We start from the raw sequence: 22,548 nt of genomic DNA on the forward strand, positions 1-22,548 counted from the left end.
AACCGGTGAGACGTTTAATGTATTAATATTTTGATTTCTTATAAAAAAGTATGATTTATTCGCATTAAAAAATATAATACTGCTATATAAAAAGTATAATTTATACAGTATAATTAACATGGCAGTTTTTTATTATGAGTATCATAAATTTATAAATAAAATTCTATATATATATGCACTTATATATAAATATATGTGTGCATCATTTATTATTAGCACTGTTAATCATATACAATAATAAAGTATATCTTTGCATCCATTCTGTGAATGTTAAATCATCCACAGTTTTGTCTACGATAGCCATAACTTCTTGAACTGTTTGATTATTCCTAAAAAATAAATAATTTTGAATATTATACGATTTCAGACAAATTTGATTTATGTAAATTTCATATTTGCTTAAGACATTTGTACCAGTCGTTTAATGCAACATTAAATGCATCGATTTCTTCCTGTGCCTTACTACAGTTATGTTGTGACGATATCAATAATTTCATAGTGTTGTAATCTTTAATAGAATCGTTTTTTATAAAAACATGCGAATTATTGCCTTCCACTATTGATGGTATAATACTTTGATACATCGAATTTATTATTAAATTTTTATAACAGTCTATCAAACAATATATCGGCGCTTTTATCATCGGAAAATAAGGCATAATATTAGGTACACTTAAATTTGTCATTAAAACGGATGCTTCCTTTAAGCAGCATGTTTCATGCCTAAAAACAAATAATTCAAATGATGTTTCGTTAGTTAAAAATTTTCTAAAAAATATTTTTATTAATAGTTTATATGCTCACCTGAAGGATTTAATTTCTCCTTGGAGTATTATTTTTTTCAATGCTCTGATATCCAAGACGTCGTAAAATATCTGTAATTCAGTTGTTAAATCCTTGTTTAACCATTCAAAGTTATTATTGTCGGCTCGTAAAGCTAAAAAGTTCATACATTCCGTATGAATGTTATTTTTTATCCTTGATATTATGCATTCGGCTGATTTCAACAGTTGCAACGAACGTTGTATATTTTCCACGCATTTGTCCTGTTACATACTTATTATTATAATAATACGTTTATATAATTCTTATAATTATTTATCTGCTACTATCGAGTAATTTTAATGTAACTTACTACTTCTGTGTCAATCGTATGAATTTCCGACAATAATCTTTGAAGTTCTAAATTGGATGCACTGTTATTGCACTCCGATTGAATTACTTTAATTTCATTTTGCAAAATTTTTTCCTCTGTTTCCAATTTATTCACTTCCAATGTCAAAGTTAACCATTCACTCAGGTCATTTTGATTTTCAGTATTCGTCTTTAAAAATAAAATCACAAATAATATTTATGAAATTTTATGAGTAAATTTTTTTAACACATTTGCTAGCCTGCCGCACAAAAGAGATTCTTATCACAACTTAGAATTTATTTTCGCGTCGATTACCGTCACAAATGTGTGATACTGAAGTTTTTATGGAAATTGGTGTATCACAAATATGCGACATTAGTAGCAAATGTGTTAAATCAATTAAGACATATAATAATTTACCTCGATATTTGTAATATACTTTATAATGTCATTTTCACATTCCTTAGCTTTTATATGGAAAAATATTTTTTTTGAAACATTGAAAATATTTTTCCCACATAACCTGGCAATACCAGTGTCAATATCTTCCCCATTCTCATCTACACTTTCTGTGTTGTTATTGTCTGTATTTTTTATATTAGTTACAGTTTTCAATTTTATTAAATTTTCAACATCTCGGCATAATGTTTGATATAATTGAGTCCATAACGTAGACACTTTGACGTGACCAAGTAAATTCGATATTTCACTTTTCACCTAATGTATCATAAATTCATATTATATATAATATTTTATTTTAATATAAATAATTTTTTATATAGTATATTACACACTTCTCTTTTGGTTGCACCAAAGCAAAGCGTAGTTACGGTATCTAAACTTTGCTTCAAAATATTTTGATCCAAATCTTCCGAAGTCTGTGGCATTAACTTTTGACATATCAGTCTCATTTTATTGCTATCTTCAAGTTGAGAACGTACTTCATTACATTTTATCTTCAATAAAGTTTTCTTAATTTTAGCCAAAGAATACTTCGACTTAATATCTTCCAAATGTTTAACTGTAAAATTATTTTATTTTTATATATTAAAATAATTTCATTTAATATATGAAAAGAAATTTCCTCATACCTTTCTGACGGACTAAAAAATCTTGTTGCTCATATTGTTCTTTAAGCGAGGAAGAAGAAATTTTGAGTCTTCTTCTTTCGGCTTTTAAATATGCAATATTTTTAACACATTCTACAATGGAGTCTTTCTTCTTATGTCTTAATTTATACAATAATATATTTTTTCTTATTTCTTTAACATCCTTAGCTGTAAATGTTGCGTTACCTATTTCAGACCATAATAATTCTAATATTCCTTTAGATAATCTACAAATATAATAATATATTCTTAATTTTATAATTAAATATAATATTTATTTTTAATGCGCTAACAACAAATGTTAAACAAACGTTTTCTTTATAGTGTCTATGCACGCAGTTGGAGGGCATTCTAATTTATGTGCCCATTCAAAGTTATTTGTAGGATTGCCCATATTTACTAATCGCTGCAACTGTGTCAAGGTGACGCTATTAACTAAAAAACAAAAGTCATTATTAATAAGAGAATTGCAATACAATATTAAATACTTCAAATATTTTTTTCATAAAACAATATTTTTGCACATCAACACAATCTTATTTTATGGTTAGAAATATGGATAGAAAGAATAAACAAAAAATTTAGTTAGATAGAAGTTATATAATAGAATCTTTGTAAATAAACTTACCATTGAAACTAATAACTTAATAATAGTTCTTATTGTTTCTTGTAGGTAGACATAACATAAATTAAAGTTTTATATATATATATATATATATATTCTACAAAGACTATCCGTAATCGTAAGTCTTTAAAAACCTTCGTTATAAGTTAGTTGCTCGTGTAGTAACATAACCTTACTAATAAAATAAAAATCTTTTAAAGATTATTATTCTTAATGTAAAGATAAAATATGAAAATTATCACACAAAAAACACACTACTCTCTCAATTACAACTTATTTATAAATTTAAAACTTTTTCATTAACGTAACCGTGTTTGATTGGTCGTTGAAATGTTGGTAATAATGACGTGTCATACAATTTAGTACATTCTGCCAATCCAGAGTGCTCTAGTATGCGGTTTAACAATAAATGTTTGAAAAATTAATATTTTTGAATATATTATTTAAATTCGAATTACATTCATGGGAAAATTGTATATTAGCTATAGTACGTAATTAAGAAATTCATAATATATAGAAAATAAAATTAGAATTAAGAAATTATTATATCATACATGCGATCGATTCATTTTATTTTTAATTTGGTATCATTGTACGAGGACGGTTAAAATTGGCGGGAAACAAGTATAAAATGCATAAATGTAAAAAATGAAATTTGAACAAAAATTTCAAGTAGGTATAATTAATATAAAATAATAAGAATAATTCTTAAGGTAATAATTTCGTAAATTGATTAGTAAACTTTATTCTAAAAAAAAATAATGTATATACAAGGATTATAATTTGAATACAGCTTTACTTATGTCACCTTTTTTTAGTGCTTCCAAAGCTTCACGATATTGCGAAAGCGTATAAACTTTAATACCTAATTTTTCATAATCCAAATATTGATCAGCCATAGCTTCCAAAAGACCTAATGATCTAGGAAACGTATGAGGATTTATATTCACTCCCACAATAGTTAATTCCTTTTTGAATATCTATATGAATAATTAATCATTTGTATAGTTTCAAAAAAAAGTTAAAAAATTGTATATAAACAGTTCCCTTACTTTGTACGGTTCGATGGACATTTTTGTTTTAGGATCAGCTGCACCAAAAACACAAAGACAACCACCAGGTTTTAATAAATGCATAGCGGTTTCCATAGCAGGACCAGAACCACTACAGTCTATGACTAAATCAAATTCATCATTTGCAAGTTGAATAGGTTCTTTTAGTTTGTAGTTTAAATCTGAAAATATTTAATTAGTTTAGTTATGATAAAAATAGTTCTTGAGATTAACAATGATTAATATATATACCAAGTTTAGAAGCTATCTTTCTTCGTTTTTCTTGAGGCTCGCTGATTGTTACTGTATTTCGTAATCCACGTAGATGTAACAAGCAAGACCAGAGAAGACCAATGATACCTGCTCCAATAATCAATACTTGATATCCTACATGTATCGTACCTATCTTTTTTAATCCATGAGCCAAACAAGATAACGGTTCTGTAAGTGCAGCTTGATGCATTTGAACTCTATCTGGTATCAAGTGTACCTTAAAATCATTATTATTATATAATACTTATTATTATATATATGTACTTATAAGTCAATATAATGAGATAAATTTGATAAAAATATCATTGTTTTTATATGTAATGTACCTGAGATTCTGGAACAAGGACATGAGTTGCCCAACCACCATTTCGAAAAATACCAATAGTGTTTCTTAATCCACCGTATTTACAAAAATGATAATTTCCAACATGACAGTCAGTACACTTATTACATCCATTGTTAGGATCTACTGTAACTCTTTGACCAATTTTAAAATTAGTTACTGCTTTTCCAACTTCATCAACTATACCACAGAATTCATGTCCAAGAACAAAAGGTCCATCTTGTTTGCATGTAAATGCACCCTGTAAAATATTATTTTTATTAAATTTAATATAGAATTAGTATATAAAATTCACTTAAATCATATCGATTCAGTTATGTTCTTACATAAAAAAATATTTTTTAATTCATGTATACATATTTATTATATTCTTATTATCGATACATTTCGTGATAATTTGTGTCGCAACTTCTCTCGCGATAATAATAAGAACTGAAATGAATAAATGATAGTAAATGAAATATACATAATAAAAGACCAAAAAGAAATGTTTCTTGAATTTAATTTACTGTAAATTATATAAAAAATGAATATGTAACACGTTTCAGTGCACACGTACGTAAAGATAAATATAATTCACTTGTTCCTAAATTAAAACTTTGACAATCAAATCAAGCAGTTCATTTAATTACAATTAAAAGCAATTAAATGACGTAACGAGAATTCTCGCTACAAAATTTAAAATAAATTGAAATACTTCTAAGATATGTAAATCCGTCCCACAAATTCCAGAATAAGCGACTTTAATTCGAATTTCGTCCGGTTCTGGAACAGGAATCGAAGTCTTTTTCAAAATTAGTGTTTTACTTGATGGATCGAAGGATAGATACTCCATATTTTCTTCTATTTATCAGATGGCAATACTCTAACACTACTGCTCAATTCGAGATCAAAACTCCTACTAAAAACAGCCTTAGGTTCTCCGGTTATTTATAAGTCGTTTACGTGGAAATTTTTTACTTTATTTATCAGGGTCGCGTGACGTTACTTAATCGGTGAACTTAGTAATGACGCGTCTTCTACATTCCTAATTGGTCAATAAACATCAAAGATATCTTAGAACAAATATATTCTTCATGTATCGCGTTTACTATGAAAGTTTTAAAGTTCGTTTAAAAGCCTCTAACGTTCAATTAAAAATTCTTCTACAAATATTAAATAAAAAACAAATAATTTTGTTAATTGATAAAACAAATGAATATATAAAAATCAACAATATACGAACAGAATAGAAATTTTCTAGTATGAAATTTTTAAGTTTATTAAATATAAAAAAGAAATATTGTTAGCTTCAACTATTATGGGCAAAAACTAGCAAGGGTCATTATTTTTCCAGATTTATCTTCTTGAAAAATGAAAATTGAACAACCCTCAGGTGTTTTTCATCCTATTCATGTTATAGATTTCAGGACAACAATGTGCTTCGTTAACCGAAATCCCTCTGGAACATCCCATGACATCGATCCCGTCAATGGAAAGGTACAGTTCGGGCAACATGATCGTTTGCTTTAACACCTGCTCTACTAAGTAACTTCAGAACTTTTATTACTAGTCTAACAAACAAAAAGGTAAAAAAAAAAGAAAGAAAAAAAAGAAAGAGAAAAAGAAAGAAAATTATCTCCTTCATCGATGATGAAAGAAAGGTTTAAGCATGATAATACGCCTACCTCTGATTTAAAGTAGAAACTATATTTGCTTTTAGATTAACTATTATAATAGATCGTGTTCTATTATATTCACTATTTTCGGATAATGTATTGATACATGTTCGAGCCGGGTATAAACAGGTGTATTTGCTTTTACGATATTTTCAATCATAATCAATTATTTGTTAACGATGTCTCATTTATATGGACAAAGAATTCTACATATTATTCTCACAAATTTTTCTTATATCATAAATACTTAAAAAATGGTGAAAATGCAGCATAAATTGTTACCATCTATCTATCTTGGTCGATTAAATAAAAATCAAAGAACTTATGAACAATAAACACGATACATACGATTATACTTTGCCTAAATATGACAGATATTATTTTAGTATTCTCTCGAAGCATCCCTCTTGCGGGGTTTCCGGCTTTCCTCTCCCGTTTTCATCGAGTCGCAACAAATACACGAGGAAAATTCATTCATGCTCTGGCTCGGGATGAACGAGCGTTCTTCGATTCACGAGAAATTTCGGGTCAACGGGACAGAGTTGCCGGGATAGAAGCTAGCTGCACCAGGAACCGGAAATGAGGTCGAGAATGACGTCATCGCGTTCAGTGCCGTTCATTCAACCCCCGGGGATGAAGTGGGTCACCAGGCCAACTTACTCCCTCAACCCCTTGGTTAAACCATGAAAACGATTCTCTGCTCCAGAAAACGCACGCACGCTTCTCTCCACTCTTCCCTTTCTCACCAACATCCACCCACCCACCACCTAGTATCTACCACCCAACACTCAACTCACCCCTCAGCCAGTAACACCCACCAACCCTATTAGTCGACTCTCGTCGATTCACGCGTCGCATCGCTCGATGAACGAATAGAATTTCTCAATGCACTTTTCAACCGATCATAACTCATTCTCTCTCTCTCTCTCTTATTTTTGAACAACATCAAGCGAGAATGGAATATGATATATTTATGCATGTGTATATACGTTTCAAATTGATCACATAACTCGACGAAATTTATGAGTATACATATATATGTATATTTCATGAATGGCTATTGATAAACATTACAATATTGTGGGATGCATGCTAGAATCTGTTATATGCATGCTCTTACCTATACGTAACATTTTAATGATTAAATATTTATCTTTTTAATTTTATATTAGATTAAGTTATTTTACAAAATGCATACATTTCCATAAGATTTTCCAATGCAATTTTTTTTCTCCGAGAAACAAAAATACGTAACTACGATGTCAATAAAAATCTTTTGAATAGAATGTATCTGTAGAATTGTTTGATACTTTTGTCACCTATCGGATTTTTCCACGCGTCCATCCAAAAAGCCGTGACTTTGATTTGAGTGTCTTCATAAGAATGACGTCATGAATATCCAGAATAAATCTATCTTCCGAGTATTAAAACAGATAAGGGAAGATGACTTTTATATGACACGTTCGATAGATCGAACGTGAGAATAAAAAATAAATGTTTCTATGCTTCCTGTTTTTCTTTTTCTTTTGCAAGGATTTTTTAAAGATGATATAGTTGTGTCGGAGTAAATCACACGAAAAACCAGTAATTCCATATTTCTCTTTTCACTCAGTTTTTTACTCTTTATAGTCGTCTCTAATTTGCAAGATACTTCATTTAAAAAATTTCTCTTTATTTCTCTCTCTTTAAAGTGGCGCCATTTTTAACTTACATTTTTTATTAATTTTTTTTTTAAACTCACTCAGAGGGTCGTCCCTTTTTATCGACGGCGAGGTAAAGAAAAAAGAAGAAGATTTATTCGTAACAAATTAGTATCGTCATTAAATAGTTGTTCGTAATGTTTACTGAAATAAACGTAAAATTGTTCGATCGTGATAGGAGACGTGAAAAAAAGTTGCTTTACAATTAATACACAAAAATCCTTCTATTAAATCATAAAGTTCTCTATTCAGAGAATAAAAAATAGGTCTATTCAGGAATAAAAACTAAACGATGGTATCGAACAATCTAATATCTATATAGCTCGATTTCGTTGAATTACAAATTTGCCAAAGCTATAAATGTCCACAGATGGTCTTGACGATAGCTGACAAGCAGACCGGAAGTTAGCCGAGTTGTTTAACCATAGATTAGTCAGCAAAACATAAGCAGACAAGCAGGTGTCCATTTTCCATCCGGAAATGACTCAGTGAGAAGCAAGTCTCTTCTCTTTTCGTGAGATATATTCGGAACTCAACCCCTTTTGTCCACCTACACTTTGTAATATGAATGCATCTGAGATGGTAAGTATTTGAGTTGATCGTGTTTCCAAGGTAACTTTGTGTGCACATATATATATATATATGTGTGTGTGTAGAAAAGTGAGGCATACAATTTAATTCAATAATGGACTACATTTGACTGTCTCCTTGGTGCATATATGGTATGCCTGTGTACATAAGTTATGTTAGATGAGTAGAGTAGAAAGAAGATTTAAGATGTCTGTATTTGTATGCAAGACAGACTCTTTTCTTCGACCTGCTTTGTTAAAGTTTTCTTTAGACCGGAAGTTCGTGATCTTCCTGTCTGGGTTTCCTCCCTATTACGAAAAGGGTAGGAAAAGGGTCTGGAAATTAATGCAACATAGAGTTTCCAATTTTATCGTTACATTCAATAACGGAAATTATGAGATTATTGTTATTTGCATTCGTAAGTACTTGCATATATACAAGTGATATATTTATGAGTGATGTATAACAGTTCGTTTTATCTACAGAATGGAAGATTAGAAATCACAAAGTTGCGTGACCTACGTTTTCATTTTAATGTTTTATAAATTATAAAATCACCGCGTATAATACTGTCGTCATCATTTATTTATACATACTTTTTCTTTCTGTATGTTCAATACATATGTAAATTCTTACGTAGATAAGAAAAACTTTAATAATACTAGGATGCATGTTATTTATCATTCATAAGGAACTATCAGCTCATATCTAAAACAGTGCTTGTTGATATTCCTGTTATTGTATTTGTTATCTCAATTTTTCCATCTTCTTTTATGTTCTACCTACGTTTCTATTTTAGCCTGAAAGTAAATTCGAAGAAACAGGTTCGAAATTGGCTGAAATTGAAAGGTCACGCAAATAGGTAGACCGAAATTGAGTAACGATATTATTTTGATAGAAAGTAATTATATCCATTTATATCCAATATGATTGATTCGTAATAAAAAATACTAAAAGTACAATCAATTTAACACATAGAAAATAATAATCCCGTTATAGAAATTGTGATATCGAACAATATAATTCCAGATATTAAAATGGTATACTCTTAATAAATTACTGAATGAAACAAAATCAGTATCAGTTTTTGTCAGATGATCCTCTACGAAACAGGTTGACATTTGATTCTCTTGGCATTCATGCATGTAAGTGGTTAAGAAGAATGAAGTGAAAAATAGTAGGTTTATTTTACACAACCAACCACACGATATGTTTTGACATTACATTTAAGAAACGAACCCATTTTTGACGTTAACGCAATATGCTGTTGGGTGAATGGTCTCTCTCATCGACGTCACTACTCTTGAAACTAGGTCACCATAGGATCCCCTCCTTCATACTACCTGCATCACTTATCCCCTCTATCAATGAAGGTATATAGTCATTTAAAAGGCCGACCATCCAGGTGAACTCGTTTATCTGGAAAAGCAGAAAATCGTAAAATAAGTGAAGAGGAGAATAAGACGAGAAAAGGAAAGAAAGATGAAAGCAGTTATTCGTTCGTTTCCATTTATTTACTCAACGTACATCACTTTGATAATTATTCTTTTTACGTTCGTTAAATAACACTTTGTTTGTCTATATGCACACCGAAAGGTTAAGGATTAGAAGATAGCAAAGAGAGTTTAACAAAAACTTTGATAAATATGTTGATAACATATTTTCGCAATAATAAAGATTTCATTTTTCTTATTAATACGCGAGCACATTATTAATTCAATTTATTCTTTTTTACCGGATGTATTAGATTATTCGATGAAAAACAAATGTAAGAGAAAAGAAATTGATAAGAATGAGGAAAATAGGACAAACACACACATGCACACATATACATACAAATACAACTATCAAAGAATCTATATAAAAAGAATTGATTCGATTTCAAGGTCGGCTATTTGGAATAAAAATTCAACGAAATAGGAGAGAAACGTATAAAACGATTTAATTCAATGGCTATGCATAGAAGATCTAACCAACCCGTAAACTTATCGGTTAGATACACATATGTGACCTTACTAAAATCGTTGAATAGAATTAATCAGAGCACCGACCGATATCCGTTTTCGAGAAACGGCCATCTCTCTTGTCTCACAACGACCTTTTCGCTTGTTACATAAATTCACGTCCAATGTATACGTAAATACGTACTATATACATATACTTAAGTACATAAATATATCTACATAAGTATATATATGTATGTGTATCCTGCGTTGATGCAATGAACAAAGCGAGTGAATGATAGATTTATGATAGACATGGATGGCCATATATGCGAAAATGTATATGTACGTGTATATGTGTGTGCGTGGGTGTGTACATTATAAAGAATTGAAATAACAAAATGAAACATGAATATTGAGTGTGGTTCTTACGTGAATTCTGTCATACGAAAAGTATTCAATGATTACTATAACAATGTTGCAAATTTTAAGATATAAGATGTACTGAAAAAATACGATTTCATTTGATCAATTTTAAGATTATTTCTTAACACACGTACATATACAGTTGAGAATATCGACGAAATACGTGGAATAGTAATACAAGTTTCCTCCTTCTCTCTCTCTCTCTCTCTCTCTCTCTCTCTCTCTCTCTTTCTGTCTGAACGACGAAGAGAGAAAGCAATTTCAACGTAACCACATACGTCCGATGATTTACCTGCGGCAAAATGCACGCTGTAAACGCTTTCAATTGCAGGATGCTTCGAGTATGCGTAGGTCTACTCCATTATATTCTACTCGTTTTTCACGTTGACATCTACCACCCATGACATCTGATTTAATTAAACGGTTTGTCCAAGTATACTCTAGAGAAAAATGTTAACAGAGATATTTACATACATGCATGCATGCATAGATCCGATTTTCCGATCTTCTTTTCCTATTTATCGACAAACTATAACATGTGATCTATACATTGAAATTACATAAAAGTATTTTTTTGTTCTTCTTAGTTTTATCATGTTTAAGCAACACAAATACATAGACTGATTAATGAACGTTTACATAAGTTGGATCTTCTCCAAAGGATAGTCCCAAATTTCACGCTAATCGCCAAGTAAATTGTGTGTAAATATACAGAATGATTAACAAGAAAGGGTTGTTATGGGTTAAAAGTGTTCTAGTAAATATAGGTCAAAAAACACATTTTATTATATTATTTTCAAAGTTTTTATATTTATTAGGACTTGTTTTCATCGTTTGTCGAATATTATCTACCCCAAAAATTACGAACTCTCTTTTGTTATCATCCTGTATACTATGTGTGTACACGTAAGTAATCAATTAGAAGCACTTATTTTTTCTTTGTAAAAGTAAATAAAATTTGGAAGAAGTATGTAAAAAAAAAAAAAAAAGAAATGGTGAGGAAAAGAGAGAAGGGAAGGAAAGAAGAAAAGGGGCATTCCTTGGGCGGTTCCTGTAATTACCAAGCGATGCTGTTGCCATAGGTATCCGAAGAGAAAGAGAAGGGAAATAAAAAGGTAGCAATAAATTCCCAACGGCGAAGAATAAACGTCGAGGTCGAGAGCTGGAGTTTCTACTTTCTTCGTCTCTTTCTGTCAATAAAATTCTATCTTTCTCTCTCTCTCTCTCTCTCTTTTTTTTTTTCTATCTCATGCATTTCTAACTTCTTCGTAATTTCCTCCATTTACGAAACCGCGAGAAATTGTTATATACATTTATTTATGTTCCTAACGGTGTTTTAAAACGAGATATACGTAACGAATGTAAATTTCTGTTTAGTGTTGAATTCATGAAAAATAATACGCGCGACGATATTTATTATGATGTACGTAATTTATAAAATTACATTTTGTAATTTGAGAAAGATTAGTTAAAGAAAAAAGAAGAGAGATTGGGGGGAGATATTCCCAAGAGAAATAATTTTGATTTATTCATTTTATATATAAATTTAAACTCGTGTATTTTAATTTGAAATTAATATTATTTAAAAACGAAGAAAAATAGAGGAAATAATATACATGAACTTTTCTACCTTGTTGGAAGCATTCATTTTTAAGGAACACGCGCCACTTCCGTATCATAAATTTCCCTTCTAGCAATTCGTTTGAAACTTTACGTAAGCTCCCCAGTTTCCACCACCGACTCTTCCTCTTTACGAGGAATTCTATTTATTGCTAAATGTATATGTGTATACCTACATAGGACATATACACATATGTATGTACGTGTATTGTACATAGAAAATTTCGGAAAACTTCGAAATGGAATCGGTCAACCATTCAACCATGTTACCAATCAATATATACCGATCAATTTTCGTTAAGTTTGAATTAAGTAAGAAAAAGTATGATACTTTAATGGATGTATCAATACGGACATCATGTAAGAAGCTTTATAGATCGAGTTAGATCACTACTCAATGAATACCTCGATATTTAAACGTCAACCCCTACTTATATGTATGTATGTATGTATTACATAAAATGTTATCATTTGTATAATTCATATTAATTTGCTTTCAATCTCTTTTGTAATATCATGGACATCATAAGAAAGTTTACAGTAACTTTCTATGTCCGTATTTTTAGATGCAACTTCTAAGAAGACTTCAAAATATTGTTTGATTATACCAAGTTTGTCCAATTATAAAACTGCAATTATTAATAATTTTATTTTGTTTTATTTACCTCGTTTACAATCTCGTATGGGAAACATGGCTCGATGACTGGTTTCCCTTCAAAAAAGCAACAGTTTTTTTGGCATGGCATCCACGAATTTTAATACAATAAACGTGTATTTTCTATACAAAAATTTCGATTTCATATTTTATCGAATTTGTGATGAAAATACATAAATAAATTATAAATAATATACGTACCTATAAAAAAATTCAAAACGAGTTACCCAAATATAAGATATACAAAATTTGATTGAACGCTCATTGAATAATAAATTTAGTTATAATATAAATCTAAATATTCGCACGTGCTTACGCATGTGTTTGAGAGGCTTTTCTGGCCTAGCAACCAATTCGAAATTAAACCGTGGCGTGTTAATGCGACGAGAAGGGTTGGGCATGATGGATGAAGGGGAATACGAAGAAGAAGAGGGGTAGACCCAGCAACAGCATCCCTTCAGCGATAGCACGTTTCGATGGACGACGCGCCGGTGCGAAGACGGAGATCTTTCAAGGAGGGTGGGTAGTACTGGAGAATGGCCGGATAATGGTGTGCGAGAGAGAAAGGGAAAGAGGAAGAAAACATGAGAGAAATAGAGAGAGAAAGAGAGAGAGAGAGACACGTGAACGGAAAGCGGAAGCAACGGAGCCGCTCAATGAAAGAGCTCTACCCCTGCAACGGATGCGAATGGGCTGGCATCCCATTGAAGGTGCCTTGGATATTCGCATTGCGTATGCGCAGGGTTGACGTGTTTCTCTTTATCGAGCAAAAGCTTCTCTCTCTCTCTCATTCTACACTGTCCTACTATATCATTTTTCCTCTAGCCATTCTATTCTCTACCACGAGAAAACATGTTTCACCAGAAAAGATTCGTCTATATAGAAATATATATGTATGAATTTATATAGAGATCTATATAGGATATTTCTATTTATGTATAGACACACATACGTGTATGTATGTATATGAACTTCCTGTTTTCTTTTTCATATGTAATCGATCTAATCCCTTACGTAAGTAGAAAAACAAGAGACATATTAATCTCGATATTGAATCTGATACAATAGAACGTAACACTGATGTCAAACCGACCAAAGCATTTGTTCTAATTTCCGTCAACGAATCTTCTCTCTCTCTCTCTGTCTTCTGAAAGATCAATGATATATAGATATGTGTTCTTTTTGTTTTCTATAGATCGTTGATTGCGTTCACGGAGAGACGAATCTATTTTTTACTAATTAATTAAATGTTTAGATTTAATCTGATATTCTTATATAACTAATTAGTCACTAATTAAAAGAACTTCCAGGTGTATGTCTATCCTTTTCTTTTCTTTTTTCTTAGTTATGTCGATTTAGTTATCCAAATGGTCGAGGAAAAGAAATGAGAAAAAGTCGGTGTTTCTACTGAAACGACAGCTTTGATATGCCGTGGGTGTACTTCCGTTTTAACTTTATGCACTTATCAATAGTAATAAACTCTCTACTATTTCGGTTAACTAATTTTAATGATCCAAATACTTTCGATAACGAATAGGATTAATTTACGAGTAGGATACTTTTGATATCAGCTTGAACTTTCGTAATATGTCAAAGTGAAACATTAGTCTTTTGAGCAGTTCCTTTGATATACGACGATCGGAGGGGGTTATTAAAGTGTCGTCAAATGTTATGAACTTGATTAAATTAGATTACAGATCGTAAGACTCGTGTCGGTCGAGAAATTGACTCATCGTCGATTGTATCGAATTCGTTGGATAATTAAATTGAATGTAAAATTCGTTTGTTCGTTCATCCGTTCGTGTGAATTGTTACGGAAATTTCATTAATAGGTTACATTGAATTTTGTTTGAATAAATTTCAGGAAATTATATTCGTAAGCTGAATAATAATACTTTATGGGAGAAAAACACAACGATTTAATTTATATAATTCATTAAATTATATAATCATTCGCATAAATTATATAATTCTTTCGTTCGCGGAATAATATCAAACCAAGTTTCTGAATAAAATCGAACTTTTATATATATATATTGTATGAAAAGCGGAATTAAAATTCGTTATTAAATTACCAATGAGAAGTTGGATTTGATAAACGAATATTCATAAAAGAATAAAGAGATCTCACTTCGAAAAAAATAAAATAAAAAAGAAATTATTATTTCATTCGGACACAAACGAAATAATGGTTGAATGACGAGGAATATAAATCAAGGAGGATGTTGGTAGTAGTCACGTATGTATATTGGTATAAGTTTAATTGTTACGTCTATAGAACAGAATGTGCAGGAAGGGAACGAGGTCCCATGACATTTCCCGTAGACATTTCTTTTTTCAAACTCGGTTGGTGTTATTCGTTGCAGTTGAAGACAACACGTGCTGCTTCTTTCGTATATTTATCTTTTCCTTACTTCCCTCTTTCCTTTGCACAAATCGCCGACGCGTGATTCCCGTCTCACGTTTCGCCTAAAAAGAGTTACGCGTATTACGAATCATGCATATGTGTTTATACCGGGTAAGGCATTTAAAACAGGTCATTCCAATTATTCAATTATTATTGACGATATATTGTTCTATTGTGTGTCTCACGGTTTTGAGAATGGAGCATAATTATGTGTTACATTTTTATTTTTTATATAACAAAAAATATTAATAAAAACCCCAACGAATGGATAATATTATATATAGAAAAATGTATTATTCCATTTAAAGAAACACAATTGATTTTCTTATGTTTTCTATGCGTCCACCTAGAAAAAAAATGTTAACATAGGGTTTTCGTTTGACATTTATTTTTATCATCGATAGCAATCGAGGTATTTGGGTGGCCTGTTTTAAATATTTCACCCGGTATATATTATACATATGGTTCCCATAGACGTTACAAATTTCTAATCTAGATCTCGTTGCTGGTATTACCTTTGAATATCCTTTCTCACGTTCATTAATCTTTAGAATTCCTTTCCCAATAAAATTACGAAACTTTTGATACATTCATTATATTTATATAAAATATCTAGCATGTAATTTCCTAGTTGAAAACGAAACTCGAATTAATGCGATTAACTCGGTGAAATTGATCAATGTGCGAAAATGTTCACCTAACTCAATCTAAATATAAAATAGGTGTACAGTTAGTAGTAAGCTAAGATGTCTGAGGATTTTATAGTTCAATTGGTGATATGACACACTTTGACACATTATATTATATTAAAATTATTAATTGTTAACCCGAATTGTAAGATTTACGAAATAATAAATTCATTTTTACACGTTTCGAGATTACCACAATAAAAAATTGAAATAAAATGAAAAATTTTCTTGGTCAAATTTTTCTCGTAAAAATGAAAATAGAGAAAAAAATCATACGTTCACGAAATCTTAAAGAACTTAAAGATTCATGAGAACGATACCTGAAGAGAAATATATAAGGTAACAACAATGGATATAATGGTTTGGGTTTTTCTTGGAAAAAAAAAAAAAAAGAAGACAACCATAAAATAGTAATGGCAGGAAGAATAGTAACAACGGCAGGAGCCATGATTCAAAAGCTGATCCACAGGCATGGTTCCTTGTTACAACATCCCATAGCATTCTTCCTACCACCCTGACCTTTATAGAATACTTTTGTTTAGCTGCAACATCCGCTTTTTCCTCTTTCCTAGACTTTTCTTTCTCTTTTTCTTTCCGTTAAACCGAAGAAGACACATCTTTCGAAGCACAATGAAAGTAGGAATGACTATCCAATTTCAAGTTACGATTCAGCTAGCTAACTATAATAGAATTTGGTAGTTGGTATTATTGTGAATTCAACACATTTTTCAACACGCATGAAATTGATCTTCCTGTTTCTATCGATAACATCTTCTTCCGTTTTACATGTACATACATACATACATACATACGCGCGTGAAATTGTACAAACGGGAAGTTGATGACGTAAATAATTAACGTCCAAAATTACTCAACGCCTAACGGATTATTTTTGCAAAGATTCCTGCCCGTTCAACGGCCAAGCGTTCTATTCTATCATTAACTCGCGTTTACTCTTGTTTGATTTAATACCAAACAACCCACGCATCGTTTCTTTCTCATCAGAAATCCGAAAACTCGTTAAGATTTTCCGATACCTACTCGACGATTCGAGGAGTTATATCGTCTTAAAAGAGAATTACAAAAAAGAGTATGAGAAATAAAATAAAAATTGAAGATTATTTTCCCATTTATATTTTATACGAATGATTCGTTTAAATGATGATAAAATATTTACAAAATGATTCTATAATGAATTCTCTTTAAAAAAAAATTACAAAAAAAAAAGGATACTTTTATGAAACTTCATTTAGTTGCCTAGAATATTATTATCGACTTATACATTTTTTTTTTTTTTTTTTTAATAAAAATAAAATGATTACTTTAGAATTTTTCATTTAAAAATCGGCACGAATTTTTCTGCCAATATTTTCAATTTTGTTTAGAAAAAATATTCTTTCCTTATTTTTTTTTATGAATGAAAACAAATAATTATACATATTATGTACGATGATTCACATACGTAATACACGTGTACAATAATCTTATAGTAAACTCAGACCATTCTTGGCGTGTTCTGTTGTTAACTGGAGTCATCAAAGGCGCTTCCATTTAGAGTGCGAAACTACGTGGGCGATCTTCTTCCTGTCTAGCTTTCAACAAGCGTTTCGCAAACTCGTATTCCGAGGTGTTTGTAGCCCGATTAAAATATACTCGAGAATTTGCATCAGCGAAACGAAACTAAACGATCAAGAAAAAAGAAAACAAAAAAGAGCAAAAAAAGAAAAATATTAAGGACGTTCAAGGTTTCTATTTCACTTTGAAATCGGATATACTAAACGTTGCACGAGCCACAGGTGATTACGCATTCGTATTATTTGCCTGTAATGTAAATTTCTCAAAGTGTGGTTTGTCGACCAGTAAATACTTTCTACTTTTTCTCTTTTTAATTTGTTCTTTAAATTTACTCATCGTTCAAAATTAACTGCAAAGTTTACGTTTAAGAATGACGAATGACTCCTAACTTGGCGCATTTTCAAAATTATTTCGAGTTTGTTATTTAAATGTGAAATATTTATTCATATAAAATTTACAATATTATTAATTTTTGTAATATTAAAAATGTCACAAAATCATATTAAAGAGGATTGATTTCCATTAACACAGAAATATAAAAATAACATCCCAGAAGAATGAAAATAATTTTCGTTGATTGTAAGTATTGAATATTTATGGAACGATCAAAATCTTAAGTAGAAAATTCAAGATCCATAAAGATTGTAAAAGATGGAAGATCAAGTTCTACTCCATCTGGCCGGAAACGGATATGACGTAGTTCTAATAGTAACTGTTCGTTCGTTCGAGCTTCGAAGAAGTCTCGAGAAAAGGAAAAGGAACTAACAATAATAATTTCTTAGCGTCTAACGTTTTGTCGAATGATTTTATCGAGAAAACAATACGCGATTTTATCATTTAAAAATAATAAAAATAGGAGACATTGGCAAACATTTTTCTGTTTCTTTCTTTTTAACGAAATCGAATTTTTTACAAATATTTTCTACATTGACGAGAGCTTTCGAGATTTTCGCAACGAATGCTTGTAAGCTATTCGTTCGACGCATCACTGAAGAACATTTAAACTTCCTATTTAAACTTCCTATTTAAACGGAAACGGAAATGACGCAAAGGATCAATCAGTTAACAACGTAGTAGAAAAAGTTTTGCAATATTGTGCGCGGCAACCGGAAGAATCCGAATGCCGGATGTTTTCCCGTACAAAGGAAATATAATAATTTAATCGATAACTCGATTTCGATAATTTCTGATTCAATACTCGAAATAATTCATTGATTGATTACCGAAGAAATGTGAACAAAATATTTATTGTTATATGAATACATATGTATATTAAAAAAAAAGAAATTAAATAATACTTTAATCACAATCAATTATCTAATGTTTGCAATAAAGTTTAATTACTTATTATTAATATTTAAAAAATTTGATCTCTATAATCGAAAGTATTATTATTATTATTATTATTATTAAGTAGCGTTGGGAATTCGAAAACTCATTGCCACATATATACCAAATCCCACCAGTGTTCTTGTTCCTGAGTGCGATCCCTCCATTCGTGATCTTCATATCCCTCTTAATATTGTCCTCCCATCTACGCCTTGTCTCTACACAAACCATCCTTCTTTTTCTGCAATTCTTTGATAGCAAATTCTAGCACAAGATTGAACAGAAGAGGTAACAGTGCGTCCCCCTGTTTTAATCCGCTATTGATACTGAAAGTTTCCAACGTTTGGTTACCTATTTTTAGTCTACCCCTAGTTTCCCATAAACAAACTTGGATAATCGAAAGTATAGATACACACACACACAAAATATATATCATAATTTAATTTATAAATTACACTACAAATATATTAATTATATTTTTAGAATATACTGATCGATGTAGAACAAAAAAAAACACGATTAATTAGGCAAGATACATATGTATTAATAATCCAACGTAATTTATTCGTTGTTTTTTTTCGCATTATATCATCCTTATCATAATTAATTTATCACTTAACTATATATCAACGTCGTCATCCGTTAACAATAATAAAATAGCACTTTCATCATGATCTCATTTCCTTTGTGATCATAATAAGAGCCATCCAAGGTAGTCTGTTGTCCCGAGCGGATGAATGAGGCTTACTTATTTATGCGCGTCCAATCGTGCCAACCAGAGTCGATCGATCGATCTTCATACGCAAGCACACTCGATCGGTATTTCATTCAAATGGAACTTCTAAGTATCGTTTAATAATATTTTATATTAACATTGAATGGCTAATATTCTTATACAATATCGGAACGAAAGTATTGACAGAAAATAAATTAAAATCTTCTGCATAAATCCTTTCAAAATACGATTCTTTATTAAAATGTTTTTTCTCAATACTACAGTTCTCGATTAAAAAAAAAACAAACAAAAGAATAACTTGTACATATCGTAGAATGATGAAAAATTAAATTTGGATGTACGATCAAAAAAATAACTTTCAATAATTAAAAATAGTTTTAAGTTATAAAAAAAAAATGAAACCGATGAATTTTATATTATTTCCTTTTTTAAATTTAAATTTGACAGATATATTTTGTTATAAAAATGAAAGAATTTGATAGAGGATCTTACTTTTTTTTTTTAAGAATTTATAGAAAGTTAATTAATCCGTATTAATATTTTTGTTCGGTATTGTGGGTTGAACAGTTTCAAGGCTTTAATATTTTACGTATAGGAAATGTTTACTTTTTTATTTTCTCTTGTTCTACTAGTACCGCCATTACTAATGTAAGATTACTCTATCATCGTCATAGTAAATATTTTAATTATAACCACATTATATTGTTATTATCATTATTATGAATATTATTATTATAACGGTTATACTTACACATTATTGTGAGACCGTTAAACTTAAGTACTACAAGACCCCTCTTATTTCCGCTTACGCTTTCTCGCTTCCTTCCGGGGTTCTTTTCAAAGACCCTCCTCACCAACTCCCTAAACAAAACCTTCTATTTCCTCACTTTTCATTTTCCAAAACCCCGAGAAACATCTTTCGTTCCTAACAATACTATTCAAATAACAACTTCTTTGAATCTTTTAAAAATCTCTTCACCTATATACACATCCGTCTTACTAACACAAAGAAATAAAATACATCTCGAAACAAATTCAAATATATATAAATTTCAAATAAATAATTGAATTTTGTTTAAATTGACACTACCCACAAATTAAATCCCAATTATCGTTAAATAAACCAACGCATTTTTTTTTTCTTTTTTTATTATAATATTATTAACGAAATAAAATATTTCTTTTTGCCCTTAACGAGACATGCACCTTGTTTAGCGTCAACTAAAACTTAAGAAATTTGATGAATTTAAAACTACGTGCAAGAATAAAAATCAATTGAATTAAATGGCAGCCTATACCTTGTGTAATGAAATATGTAATGAAAAATACGATAGATATATCCAAATTTAATAATATATTAGTGAAATTAAAAGAGTTTTTTCCCCTAAAATGGTAAATTTACATATTTCTTTTTTGATGGAGTAGGGGAACAAAACGTTTACACGAATACGTCCTATATCTTATATATGTTTATTTGAAAGCTGATAGAGTAAAAAAGAGAGATGAAGAGATCGAGTATAGCAACTTCTAATAATAGGAACCCTCTGGCTAAATTGATTTCAAGTGACCTCAGAGAGATGACGCTTTGTATAAGCTTTCGCTCTCGTGTACAGGAACGATATAAAATTACCAAGGTTCTTCGAACATCGTGGGCGTGTATATCATCTCTCTCTCTCACACTCTCTCGCTCTCATTTTCTCTTTCTCTTTCTTTTTTTATTTTCTTCTTTTTCTTTTGCGGTAACAGGAGGTCGCCTTAAATGGTGTACTAGTTAAATCGTTTTCCTTTTAAAAACATACATACAATACGTCTACATACAATATTGGTAAAAGTAAACAAGAAGTGTTTTTCTCTCGGTAGCACGTGTCTATACTCTTAATCCCATTGAATGGTCGTCTGTTCCATTGAAGGTGTCTTGGATATTCGCATTGCGTATGCGCAGGGTTGACATGTTTCTCTTTATCGAACATTAGCCTCTCTCTCTTTCCTTCTCTCGTTTTTCTTCCATTTATTTTTTCCTCTCTTTTCATTTTTTTTTTTTTTTTTTTAGTAGTAGGAGGCTATGGTTTCAACATTTTTTTTTACATAGAAATCAATTAAGGATTATTATATTTTCGCAATTTTATTGTTAACAAATATATTTTATTGTTAGAGAAATAGAATTTGACATCAATTATAAGAAAATTGATCTTAGAAGATTATTCATACCTTACACAAGATATAATAAAAATACAATTAATACTTTTTACTACTTTGTAATTTACAATACCTATTGAAATAATTATGAATACTCTGGCTGAAATGAATTGTTTTGTCATATATTTATAATTAAAGTTTTCTTACAATAGAATGATTTTTAGCAGTTAAATTTTTACATCGATTTAAAAGATAAATAATTCTAAAATATGTTTATATCTATACAAAAATTTGGAAAAGTTGCGTTAGAAGTTAATATTAATTGATTACAATTGACAGTGGGATAGGAATATTTCTATGACTCATTGTATATACATACACATTTATAAAATAAGTGTATATATGCACGGGTAAATGTATAATCAATAAGTTATTTTTCTTAATAACATGTGCCTATAATCTCGATCGCTTACGATTAAAAATAAAAATCATGTTCGAACGGTGCAAAAAATAGGATTACGTATTAATCGTACGTGGGTATCCTCTTTGTGACATTTCAAACTTTCT

General features: G+C 30.2%; 2 protein-coding genes across 2 annotated transcripts; both read right to left on the reverse strand.

Moving 5' to 3' along the window:
* Window positions 1–51: 51 nt before the first annotated feature.
* Window positions 52–3,348, reverse strand: LOC106788921. The gene is made up of 9 exons (XM_014752637.1): window positions 2,873–3,348; window positions 2,556–2,679; window positions 2,227–2,471; window positions 1,930–2,156; window positions 1,556–1,852; window positions 1,136–1,324; window positions 805–1,046; window positions 415–723; window positions 52–329 (listed from the first exon to the last, which is right to left on the reverse strand). The coding sequence occupies exons 2-9, from the start codon at window positions 2,636–2,638 to the stop codon at window positions 203–205; spliced, it is 1,719 nt and encodes a 572-aa protein (XP_014608123.1). The 5' UTR covers window positions 2,639–2,679; window positions 2,873–3,348; the 3' UTR covers window positions 52–202.
* A 229-nt stretch (window positions 3,349–3,577) lies between these two features.
* LOC106788917 (sorbitol dehydrogenase-like) lies at window positions 3,578–5,458 on the reverse strand. The gene is made up of 5 exons (XM_014752631.1): window positions 5,235–5,458; window positions 4,521–4,778; window positions 4,174–4,411; window positions 3,922–4,103; window positions 3,578–3,849 (listed from the first exon to the last, which is right to left on the reverse strand). The coding sequence occupies exons 1-5, from the start codon at window positions 5,370–5,372 to the stop codon at window positions 3,646–3,648; spliced, it is 1,020 nt and encodes a 339-aa protein (XP_014608117.1). The 5' UTR covers window positions 5,373–5,458; the 3' UTR covers window positions 3,578–3,645.
* Window positions 5,459–22,548: the final 17,090 nt, after the last annotated feature.

This window comes from Polistes canadensis, unplaced genomic scaffold, assembly GCF_001313835.1.
Source record: "Polistes canadensis isolate GaletaPanama2010 unplaced genomic scaffold, ASM131383v1 scaffold_157, whole genome shotgun sequence".
In the NCBI taxonomy this organism is placed as follows: domain Eukaryota; kingdom Metazoa; phylum Arthropoda; class Insecta; order Hymenoptera; family Vespidae; genus Polistes; species Polistes canadensis.

What these genes read in the sequence shown, in the direction of transcription:
- LOC106788921 (XM_014752637.1), bottom strand. Translation starts at nt 2,638, where the DNA reads ATGGGCAATCCTACAAATAACTTTGAATGGGCACATAAATTAGAATGC. An exon ending in TTGGTGCAACCAAAAGAGAA is followed by an intron (nt 1,853 to 1,929) that starts GTGTGTAATATA and finishes ATGATACATTAG; the next exon opens with GTGAAAAGTGAAATATCGAA. An exon ending in GGAGAAATTAAATCCTTCAG is followed by an intron (nt 724 to 804) that starts GTGAGCATATAA and finishes ATTTGTTTTTAG; the next exon opens with GCATGAAACATGCTGCTTAA.
- LOC106788917 (XM_014752631.1), bottom strand. Translation starts at nt 5,372, where the DNA reads ATGGAGTATCTATCCTTCGATCCATCAAGTAAAACACTAATTTTGAAA. An exon ending in CGGATTTACATATCTTAGAA is followed by an intron (nt 4,779 to 5,234) that starts GTATTTCAATTT and finishes AATATTTTACAG; the next exon opens with GGTGCATTTACATGCAAACA. An exon ending in TCCTTGTTCCAGAATCTCAG is followed by an intron (nt 4,412 to 4,520) that starts GTACATTACATA and finishes AATGATTTTAAG; the next exon opens with GTACACTTGATACCAGATAG.